The sequence below is a fragment of the Pocillopora damicornis genome, chromosome 5, assembly GCF_964200805.1.
Source record: "Pocillopora damicornis chromosome 5, jaPocDami1.2, whole genome shotgun sequence".
In the NCBI taxonomy this organism is placed as follows: Eukaryota; Metazoa; Cnidaria; class Anthozoa; order Scleractinia; family Pocilloporidae; genus Pocillopora; species Pocillopora damicornis.
The window spans coordinates 15,327,148-15,338,964 of record NC_142674.1 but is presented as its reverse complement, the minus strand read 5'-3'; the positions used below and the strand labels follow the sequence as shown (position 1 = coordinate 15,338,964).

General features: G+C 36.2%; 1 protein-coding gene across 3 annotated transcripts in view; it reads right to left on the bottom strand.

The window, feature by feature from the left end:
• Positions 1 to 557: 557 nt before the first annotated feature.
• LOC113679902 (cAMP-dependent protein kinase type II regulatory subunit) overlaps positions 558 to 11,817 on the bottom strand; it is an 18,610-nt gene continuing 7,350 nt past the window's right edge. For 2 of the 3 annotated variants that reach the window (XM_027196882.2, XM_027196881.2), the window contains exons 2-14: positions 9,424 to 9,459; positions 9,063 to 9,115; positions 7,322 to 7,405; positions 6,573 to 6,679; positions 5,844 to 5,889; positions 5,439 to 5,500; positions 4,530 to 4,575; positions 4,367 to 4,414; positions 3,334 to 3,387; positions 2,808 to 2,882; positions 2,290 to 2,355; positions 1,796 to 1,922; positions 558 to 990 (exon numbers count right to left, since the gene is read on the bottom strand). In XM_027196882.2, coding sequence (XP_027052683.2) covers positions 869 to 990; positions 1,796 to 1,922; positions 2,290 to 2,355; positions 2,808 to 2,882; positions 3,334 to 3,387; positions 4,367 to 4,414; positions 4,530 to 4,575; positions 5,439 to 5,500; positions 5,844 to 5,889; positions 6,573 to 6,679; positions 7,322 to 7,405; positions 9,063 to 9,115; positions 9,424 to 9,459 — 926 coding nt within the window. In that variant the 3' untranslated portion in view covers positions 558 to 868. Of the gene's footprint in view, positions 991 to 1,795; positions 1,923 to 2,289; positions 2,356 to 2,807; positions 2,883 to 3,333; positions 3,388 to 4,366; positions 4,415 to 4,529; positions 4,576 to 5,438; positions 5,501 to 5,843; positions 5,890 to 6,572; positions 6,680 to 7,321; positions 7,406 to 9,062; positions 9,116 to 9,423; positions 9,460 to 9,818; positions 11,358 to 11,817 lie in introns of those variants that run through there. The other variant, XM_027196880.2, reaches the window with a different exon arrangement.

Sequence of the window (11,817 nt, the reverse complement as noted above, 5' to 3'; positions counted from 1 at the left end):
TGAAAGTAACGCATTCTGCCCAGGAACACAACTCACTGACCCGGTCGTCTTAAAGCCGGCCGTCTCGACCCGAAGCCCTGTGCATTCAGCACCAGTCCACTACGTCTCTGGTATCATGCCCACTCCTCAACCTCACTCCTGTTCTTAGGCCTGGCAACTAAGCGCGTAACAACTGTATACTGGATTTGACACTTCAGAATTGTTTTCCACATTGGCGCCATTTCAGATTTATGTGGTTTTACTAAAGATTTTATTAAACTTTGTACCTTAACAATGTGTTTCTATAACACTGTTATGAATTTTTCTTTACCACATATTCAACGGCTTCTAGAATGTAGATCCGAATCAGTTATCAGGTTGCGTTTCTGAGCTACGACCCATTAGGTGCTCTCAAACACTTTACTAAACGCAAACCCAGTTTGTACTCTTAAACGTTAAAATTCTCATTTAAAAAAATCTTTCAACAATAACGCTCCCAAGAAAAAGTTACTTGGAAGGAGAAAGCACAAGATTACATCTCTGAGCCCAGTGCGTACGAAACACGATCAAAACTGCTATTTTTAATAAACATGTTTTATTTACATTCCAAGTCACCAGAATTGTAATAAACGTGTAACACATGTAACAAAGTGATTCAATAAAACAATAAATTATGATTCAATTCATTTCTTCTTCTTTTTCAACACAATAACTAAGATTAAACCATTTTTAAATACTTAACGGAACAAAATCGGATATAAAGATAATTTTCCCGCTTGGAAACTCCAAACAGATTGTTGACAAGGTGAAGCGGTAAAGAAACGGTAGATGTTACAAAAAAAAGGCCATCCTAGAGCAGTTTTAAAATCATGATCTTTTTCAAAGCACTTCACCGTAGTTCTGTGTGCCCGATGCCAAGTTTTTTCAGCTGGTCTTCATAACCATCGATATTTCTCTTCATAATATCCATACAAGGGCCAAGAAGCCTTTCAAAAGCGTGCACGTCGAGAACTAAAGAAAAGGAGAAAAAAGAAGACGTTTGAGCTCTTTACAAGGTCTTATTTTTTAGCTCCTTCAAGAAGGGTTCGTCAACTTCCTTATCAAATTAGGGTTGGAGCACTGATAAAATTAAAAGGTGAAAAAACGGAAATTCTGGTTGTTTCTAGACATGGGTTTCGCTGTTGCTGCTGTTGTTGATGAAATGTTGCACGAATATTTCCGTTCTTTTAATAAAGGTTTTGAACGTCAATGGATGAATTTTTTGTCTGCTTGTTTCTTGCTGGCACGAATTTCTTTTGGTGCATTTTTTTTCCTTACACTGTTTTTTAAATTTCTTCCCCATCCTCAAGAACAGTTTCACGCAAACCTTCCAAACAAAAATTATCATCGAAATACTGTTAATACTAGTTACAACATAATAACTGCCGTGATGATGGCGGCCGTATCGTAGGAGTGTTGATGGTGACGGGCTTTCTGAAGTAATCTGCAACCTCCCGTAAATGTCTTTCCCAAGATATCGCTAGGCAACACGAAGAATTCTTCAATCGAGCGTTAAAAATCATCCGAGATTGTGTTGGTTTCGTTTCACTTCGCTGTGATTGGCCCACAAGCCGTGCCACCTTTTCCACCAATGACAACAAACTCAAGTCAATAGTTACACGGCTTTTCGTGTTTTCCCGCGCTTGAGACAGCTAACACGATTTGAGCTCTCATTGGGTTGTTATAATACTTCCTTTTATTCTGATTGGCCACTTTCCTAATGTTGTTTTAGGAAAATTGAAACGAAAAGCGCTTTAATTAACATTTTCCAGCCTACCCGCAGTGACGAGGTCTCCTACTGCATACACCGACGCAGCACGTGGTTTGTGGGTAACAAGCGCCAGTTCACCAAAGTAACCCCCTTTTGTACACTGTGTCAGTTCCACTTCTTCTGTAGGATCATCCTACGGAGCAAAATAGACAGGACATCATGTCATAGCTAAAATACGGCAAATGCATAGTTAAGAGGTCTTTGACGTAAGAGAAAATAAAGAGAGCCGAAAATGGGTACAAACGAAAACAAGAGAAGAGAAAAACCAAATGAACCATGACAAAAGCTGATAACAAATGGACACATCTCAAAAGTAGTAACTGGGAGGCACGGGATTGAATCCCGTCGAGGCCTGCGAGGATTATTGCTTTACCAAACTTACTTTAATAAACTAACTAACTTCCTTACTTCCATTGTTTTTTTTTTTTTTTGGCAGGAAAAAAGTCATGATCTTGTGTTTCAAATCAAAATGGAAAAACAAATGAGGGTGGAGTCTGTACCTGATTGCGTATCCTGATGGATGCTACTCCGCTCTCTACGAAGAACATACAGTCTGCTTCATCTCCCTGCAAAGAAGAGACCACCAATTAAAGTCTCCTGTGAAAGGTTGCTTTTTAAAATCGACCCACGAGGGATGCATATTATGGGCTAGCGGTGCATAACAGAGAGCGGATTTAATGATTTGAGTTACAGAAAAGATTGGCAGTTATATGAAAGTCGAACTAATAATGTCGTCTTGAAAAAAAAAAACGGTTATAATAATGTTCACTGTATGATAGCTCTCCTCCCCCCTTTTTACGCTTGAAGAGACTAGCATCTAATTTGTCCTTTCAATACCACCCCTTAAAACACACCAAGGTCACAAGGACATGAGAAACGATCACCAGTTAAAGAACCACTAGATCGTTATACAAATTCTCCTTGTCAGTACCTTTGGAAAACATGGAGGACAGTATGGAGAATATGCATACTGATGTTAGGGTGTCACGGGTTGAATATCTGTAATTAGATCTCTTACCTGCTGGATCACACAATCTCCATCTTTGAACGTCCTGGACTGAAGTGCATCCGCTAGATTCATGATCTCATAGTCCTGAAGATAGTTATGCAAATACAACGCTATTTACCACAAAACCAACTCATTAATGCCATTGATCGGAACATTCAGATTTTCTCGATAGTTTCTCCCCAAAACAGACCTCTGCCACAGTTTCAGTGACCATGCTCCTGGTTCAAGATTTTAGTAGTAAACCAAACTGCAGTCAGTGTTCGAGATACACGCAACAAATCTCTTTTAAGGCTTAAGACAACTAGAAAACAAAGTCTACAAACTCCTTTTCACTCGATTTTCTCTGACATTTGGGAAAAATCCGAGGTATTTACCTTGAAATAATTTCAGTCATTTTTTAAACACTTGTCTCTGACGAGGGAAAACAATATCTCCAATTTGATGTGAAACTTTAAAATCTTATTCTTTCACAGAGTCTCATTTAAGCAATCAGTTCAATTAAAGCAAATTGAGGAGGATGAGGAAACGTTCTTACCGTAACTTCCTTCAGCATGGGAACTTGCTCTAGTAACTTTTCATGTATTTTCCTCTGAAAATAGAAAACAAAACTTAGGTTAAACATTCAAGTGACAAATTGATCTTTTACAGTTGTATAAAGTCACTACAGCAGAGGAAAGTTTTAAAGATTCACCCCTTAACAGTGACTGAACCTCTACCTCCAAGAGAATGGTATCTTGTTAGCATTGTTCCCTACATCATAAAATAGTCTTGGAACACTAACTACAACAATAACAAGACTTGTAACAGAAGTTTCCATGAAAGCTGGTTAATAGCAGTCTACTGCCCCCTGAAAAACCTCTCACTACTGTCTTTTAAGCCTGTGGACAGGCTCTCATATTAAGGTTTTGCCCTGTGGCCCCTTTTTGGGCACAGCCGCCAAGAACACCATCAGCAGCCCCTTATGGTAAAATTTATTAAAACCCCTACTAATAAAGGTGATAATGAGACAATAGTGGTTTTAATACCAATCATAGTGAAACAGTCATATTTTTATAAACTGAGATGCTGAAAACTACAGACACCTGTAATATGTCCACATGTATACTGCACCAGTGAGGAGCAAGTTAACTAATCTACAGATAGCGATAGCAACTATTTTGTGGTTTTGAGGTTTGCAGATGTGCTAGATTTTATTGTCAGTGATCAGTAAATACACAGCTGACTTGTAAGAATCAATTCAAAGCACTTGTGGTTTTCTGGCTTTCACAGTAATTCCAACAAAAAGAAAGAATGACATCTTGAATTTAACTCTTTCACTCCCACAAGTGACCAAGACAGAATTTCTCCTTACAATATCAATACAATACCAAGTAGGTAGGTGATGAGAATAAAGAATAAAATCAATTATTGGATTATTAGTTGATCCGATACCAAATTCTCTGAACTAACATCATGAGAATTATATGGCAGATAGTAAGGAGAATTACTAATTAGATCTTGGGAGTGTAAGGATTAAAAGGATTTCAGAACATAATTATACAGATATTTGGATTTAGTAAAGCACTCACCTTTTTGGCTGCAGCCTTTAATAGTATCCTCCTAAACGTATTTCTGTCCTGTTTAAATAATCAGTACTTCATTAGCCCAAAGTTTTGGCAATAAAGTCTTCTACAAGGCTATCAGTATAAAATCAGACACTGAAATTTATGGAAATAAAACATGTTTTCTTACCAGAGCCCAGAGAATTCCTTCTGAAGTTGCCACTATTGTTGCCGCTCTGCAAAGAGAAAATGGTTTAATGGGCACCCTTGCTGTCACTCATCCACAAAAATTACTTTCTTAGGATCCTCGCAGGGTTTTATTTTCTCTGACAATCCCTTTTGGGATTTCCTATTGCCCCACCCCTCCCCTCTCCTTCCTGTCCACCATTGCTCACCCCTTAAGCACAAATTTTTCTCTCCCTAATGAGCCTTCTACTGCTGTAAAAATCAAAGATGGCAGCCACAATTTTCACCTCCAAAATATTGAGCATTCACACTCTCAAATGCCTCGGGTCAAACCACATAGGTTTTAGGAGAGTTAACATTTTAAAAAAAGCTCACACTTGTTTTTTCAACCAGCCATGTTTGATGAAGAGTTAAAGTAGACAGTGGGAGAGGTGGCAAGGAAAGGCAAAAATATTTATTGCCTCCCCCCCCCTTCCTTTTGACCGTCGCTCACTCCTTTGGTGCCATAAAAATCAAAGATGGCAGCTGACTGTCACCAAGAGAATACTGAGCCCTCCCTTATCTAAATCATGCAGATTATCATAGATTTTAATTTCTACCCATCCACTTTCATTCCACTGCCTTCCCTATTCAACATTCAATGAATCCTTTAACCCCCAAGAGTGACTAACATATAATTTCTCCCAACAGTATAACCCCTGCATCACACAGTAAGGTCATGAGAATAAAGGGAATGATCACCAACTGAATATTCTCAAGACTGATAAACAAATTCTCTTTGTCAGCACCTTAGGAGTTGAACAGAAAACAGTATGGAGAATATGCATGCTGATCTTAGGATGTAAAGGGTTAATACTCAAAGAGATGCCCATGACAAATTTTATGTAGTGTTTGTGATGATGTATGAAGTTACCTTGGTGTGTTATACATCAATGCAAGTTCGCCAAAACTTCCCTTTCCATTGTAAGCACCAACCTATCAACAGTTAAACTAAATAATAAGTACAGCCCATTGAAGACTATATTTTTCTTAAAGTAAAAATAAAATTCTAAGGGTAGTTTGCTAGTGCAATTCTCCTCATATCATTACCTGTTGATCTACACTACATATCAAAATTCTGGAGTATGGTTGGTTATCACCAGCCTAATTTGAGCACTAATCGGACAATGTATAGGCATCACTTTCTATTGAACAGTGAAATTGGACAGTGTGACTGGACAGCGTATGTGTCATGCCTTATTATTTGTTTATTATTTGAAGTGCACAATTTCTAAAAAATTTCACAAAAGTACACTAAAATACAAGTAACAATTCCTACCAGTTTATCATTGCCCTCAATTTTCACATAAATGTCAAAAACGCCCCTGTTTAAAATTAAAAACACAAATAAACATAAAATTATATCACAAATGGTAAGAAAAAGGGGTACATAAAGCTACTGGTTAGTTGAGGTCTCTGGCAGTACACTGGTGACCATTAAATTTTACATGGCTGTGTGCGGCACTTCAAGAGTTAGGAGTCTAACAATCAATAACAAAAGTCATCCTTTCAGCCCCTAGGAGTGACTGCCTCTAGTTTCTCCTTACAGCATCATTCTTGAATCACACATTGAGGTCATGAGAATAAAAGAAATGATCACCATTTCAAGAAAATGCTGATTGTTTAACAAATTTTACTTGTCATTACTGTACAAAATGTTTATCTAGGGTTTAGCAAACTATGACTTCTTCAGTATTTTCGATAAAATTTGATAAAAATGAGCACTATAGAAAGGTAAAGTAGTATCGAACCCTTGAACTCCCAAGATCTCATTAGTAATTCTCCTAACTATGTGCCATACAGTTCTTCAGATGTTAGTTTGGAGAATTTGGTATTAGATCAAATTAAAATCCCCTAACTGATATTTTTCTTCATTCTCATCTCTGCTCAATATTGTATTCATACTGTAAGGAGAAATTCTGTCTTGGTCACTCATGAGAGTTAATTACACTAACATTTCTCCAACAATTTTCTATGAAAAACTGAGCCTTTAGAATGCAACACCTACTTGTCTATGACATAAAAATTGTCACCATCATCTCCCTGGTCTATAACATGATCTCCTGGTTGCACTTTTCGCTCAAACATTGCATCAAGAACCTCATTTAGTTGCTCCTGAAAAAGAGTTAAGGAAAATTTCAGGTTATGTGTTCACTAGATGACTTTGATTTGCAGAATATCAAGCAATGAATTTAGTTGAATTTTGAAGTAAAAATTCATAATTTTCATTCATTCATTCACTTATCTAATCTCTGAACAGTTACAGGGCATGCTGTTTTTGACTGATATGACAACAGTTTGGGTAATGTTAAGTTAAGAGTTACCCTGGACAATTACAACACTAGCAGATGGGAATAATTAAATTTATTACAAGACCTATCCAGTTCCACTCACAAAATACCATAGAAACAATAATGAAAGCTTATGTGTGTAGAATAGGAGAGGATGAGGTAACCCAGTCTGGAAAGAGTTGTGCAAGTTCTGCACTCCTACAGCTTTGTGCTTACATGGCTACTTTTGCTGGATTGTGAATTTTTTTATATTTTTCTTGTCTGAAAGTTTATAACAATCTCTTTTTTTGTCAAATTTGTACTAGTGCGTTCTGCCACCAAACCCCTCCTCCCTCCTCCCCCCTTTTTTTTTTCCTATAGAGGCAAAAATCTCTTTTAAAATTAAACAGTATAAGAGAAACATCAAAACAAAACAAACTGAGAGGTTGATTTCAAATAAACCATACTCAGACCATCAAAAACTTACAGGAGCTACATTCTTGAAGAGCAAAATATTCCTGACTGCATCATTTAGACGTTTCCTTTGTTCATCAGTTTTTGGATAGACAATCTGTAAACAAAGTAAGATTGATTTCAAGACCTGCATGATAAAGAAATTTTACCATGATGCAAAAAAAAAAAAGAATTTTTGCTGTCTAGTAAATATTATTTTTTGATCTTGATGATAGACAGCTCCTTTGTATATGAAAATATTTTGTAAAACATGTTTACATATGGTAAGTCATATGATAAAAACATTTTACCATGATGTGTAAAAAAAGAATTTTTGCTGACCAATAGATATCACTTTGTGATCTTGATGATAGACAGCTCCTCTGTATATTAAAATATTTTGTAAAATGTGTTTACATATGGTAAGTCAAATGACAAGAAACATATAATGGAAATTTCAAAATTCTATGGGCATATTTATCCCTCTGTTGTTACATCATTTTGTTCTCCTCCTTAAAATATTTATTTTATCATTGTTTTAGTCTTTACTATTGTTTTCATAACTCTATAGGATTGTCATTTCTTTCTATATTTAAATGCACCCTTCATATTATTTCTTGACTTAACAATGACATTATGCAAACGTCATAAAATATTCATTTTTTAAGACAACTTAAGATATTTTTTAACACTATACCCCAAGATGGTTTTAAGTTTTTTGCTTTTATCTCAATTTTTTTCATCAACTCTTGGTGTTGCCACATGCACCAAAAAAAAAAAAAAACCAGGACACCGACATGAAATTAAAAATGAGCTTAAAATCATAATCATAGTTTTATTTTCTCATTAAAATCACAAAAAAGATTGTTATTATCACAAGTTTCTATCTTAAAAATGCATGAACTGCTCATGCATTTTGTAATTAAGGATCACTTGTGATGTTTGACAGATTTGCAAATTAACTCACCTACAGCTTGAGCAGTTACAAAAACTCTCAAAACACCACTAATATTTATAAATCGCAAAATACAAGCATGTCCGTGGCTTTAACTATGCTTAAAATACCTTAAATAATCTCCAAAGGAAAAAAAGATTCAATCTAGGTTTTAAAAATATAACCCAGGAGCAATATTTAACTTTATTGATTAGCATCATTTGGAAAGCACCTGATGGTAGCAGGCATTTAATTGTAGCCCAGCAGGACACTATCTTAAATATCTCTCATGTTTATGAACAATTTTTCCCCTGGGTGTAAATCGATTTAAAAAAAAAATTTTCCGCACAACCATAATCAACAAGATTAAGATAGCATATATTGCAATGATACAAGATACACTTATGAACTTGAATATTTTTTTATCACTGGGACAACATATCACATTTCAAATAATGCTTGAATTTTCATGCTAATAGCTCTCAGTACGATTATGCTGGGTGACAGATGCACAATACAAGAAAAAACATGGACAGGAAACTGACCAAAATTACTTTGCTACGCTCTTTAAACAAATATGCTGCAAACACAAGATGGCTTCTGTGTTTTGACTTCAGACAAATGCGCTTTAGTACGAAGATAAAGAAGGCTTTCTTTTAAAATTGAGTTATCTCCAGCGAGCAACTGTTTGCAAATAAAATCGCCTGAACTAACTTTAAACAAAAGAAGGATTAATTAAAGCAAAATAATGCAGATTTCTCTGCATCCAATGTACAAACAAATAGGGACTTAGCCAAAACCAAACGTGAAATGATAATCGATTTAGCTCTTTGATACTAACCGGGTTCTCATCGCCTTCGTCGTCCGAATCAGGGTTTAATGGTTCGGCACAAACTGAAAAAAATATTACAGCGATAGATTAAAAATGTGCGCGAAATGTCTTATTTGAAACGCGAATTGCGTTTTGCGCCAACGAACTCTCTCGTACTCCATCTCATATTTCATAATCAAATAACAAAGTTCATCACAATTTTTACACTGATATTAGATCAAGAGAACACAAACCTACGGAGTTAATTTCACTTATTAACCGTTTAATGCGTTACGGAGCAACCCGAAAATAAAACTTGGCATGGCATTTGAGAAATGGATTGAATACTGAAATAAACAACGGAATAAAATTAACGACGTGTGTAACTTACCAGACTGGCGTCTTGCATATCGGTTTTTTGGAGGCTCTGAAATATATTCAAAACAATCTCATCAATTACAGAGGTAAGAGAACAACACACATAGTTTTATTTCCCATTTTTTTATTTCATTGGTGACAATGAAAATAAAATCATAAAAAGGTAGTCGCTGTGCATTGAGTTAAACTACAGCACGTACAAACCACAGGTTGTAAACAAAGATAACTCTTTCACCTGACAATCATGCCATAACTAATGAGACAAAAGTCATATTAACAAAAAGAGCAATGAGCTGATGAAATAAACGCCTGGAGAGTTCTTGAAATCCTTCCGGAGTTTCGGGACTTCGTTGTCAGATAGCTCGCTAGATCAAAATGATGATTGATTGACTTCTACACAGTATATACCTATATCTTCTTCGTCGTCCTCGTCATCAGAATTGTCACCACCGTTCTCTTCAGCATGAAAGCTGACACCTCTCGACTTCTTTTTCGTTCCGTCCTTTGAGCGCTTCTCTTTTATTTTAAGTTTCATGAAGTAATTGGCTGCAAACTCAACGATATCGTCAGGCTTCTCTGACAAAACTTGGTAAGTAAACTCTTGCAGCAAATCCGTCAAACCACCGGGTATTTCCAATTCCATTTCCATATCCAAATTTCCCGAAATAATACTTCTACATCAAACACAACGATCTGTTTTCAAGCTTTACACATTAACCCTCATACCACTTACGAGCTGGCGCTGTTGTGAGCTAAGTTCAATTGCGGAAAGATCCTAGTTACGCAGTCAATGCGCCTGCGTGTAGCTTTGGCGGTAAACGTCATTCAAGACAAGGCAGCCTTTGCTGATAGCCAATGAGATCAGTGGATTTTACAAAATAGCCAATCATCTTCTTCCACTGCAGTTTGTTTACTTTGAAATGGGTTTCCTTGGTACCACAGAACATTACCCTTGCTCATTTTACCAATAAAATGCCAAATTCAGTTTACCTTTGCTGGCAAATAAGTTCTTATGTCAAACAATATTTCAAGATAATGTATTATCCAACGAACAATAATTTTCAGTCAATGGCGTGAGTCTTTAGCACATATTTCAAATTATCGCCTTCCGAACTCTTACGTGTTGAATTTTTTTGTATTCAAAACAGGCGAGATTGGTCACTTTAATCTCCATTGTTTTGAATCTCTTTCAGTTCACTCACGGCTAAATTCCGCGGTTACCAATGGTTACCGCAAGAGTTCTGTCTGAATTTTAATCTCGACATTTTCAAGATGTAAATTGTTCTCTTTAAGGACCTATTGTCGGTGAAATTGCTCGCATCGAAATATATTGTCTATGAGGTTAGATTTAATATATCGATGGAAGCCTTTCTCGAAGTATGGTTCCGATTCAGTAACAGAATCGAAATGAACATGCCGCAAACGTTTTAGCGGAATGAAAGTGACCTTATCAATATTTAAAAGACGTGAGCGGCGAGGCGGCCCGCGGCAGGCTGTCAAAAAAAAGTTTCTAAAGAAACTTTCATGCAAATTACAGCCCAACGACTTATAATAAAAAATATTCCGTTTGAAATCTAAAGATGACTTGTCAGAATAATTGTCCTGCTTGTCAATTTTGACGAGAAAATTTATTAACCAAATACGCGACTATAGGTTATAAAAGGAATGGACGACGCTGTTAAATGTTTTTTTTTTTTTTTTCTGAGGCGGGTAAATGATCTGCTACATAATTTCATTTGCGGAACAGAATTTGTCTTTTTGTAAGCGAAATCAGGTCGTTTATTAATAAAAAAAATACTAAAGTACGGTTTTTTCACTCTACTATCACCATCTAACAAAGACCTCACTGGGCGTAAGCGGTCGAATTTTCGACCATTTGACTTAATTATATTCTTAAAGTCCGTATACTATTTTTGTGACTTGTATCGCTTAAAAGTACCGCAGCTGGACTTTTAAGTTTAAGTCTAAACTCTCTTACGCAGCTGATCTCTTTTAAACCTCAAACCACCGACAGAAACGTAACGAAAACATTGTATTTCTTGAAGAATTGAATGTGTTTATATTTCAGGGTTATAATAGTCAGAAGACAATCTTTTAAGTCAAAATTCACTAAAAATTTGTTCGTGCGTCGCTTTTTAATCTCAATATTCTCAACAACAATTTTGAGGCGCGCAGAACAGCTAAATGAACGACCACAGAGTCACCACTACATTATACACTGTAGGAATAAAATATGCTTTCACTAAAACAACAGAATAAACTGTCTACGCTTGGCTGTGCGTGGCCTTAAATTAATATATCTGCCATGTTTACCAACGGAATCGGCCTTGTGCACATTAGACATATACAAGCCAAAATGGCCGGCTGCTTCAAACGACATTAAGACTTCAAGTAGAATTTTAGTCTA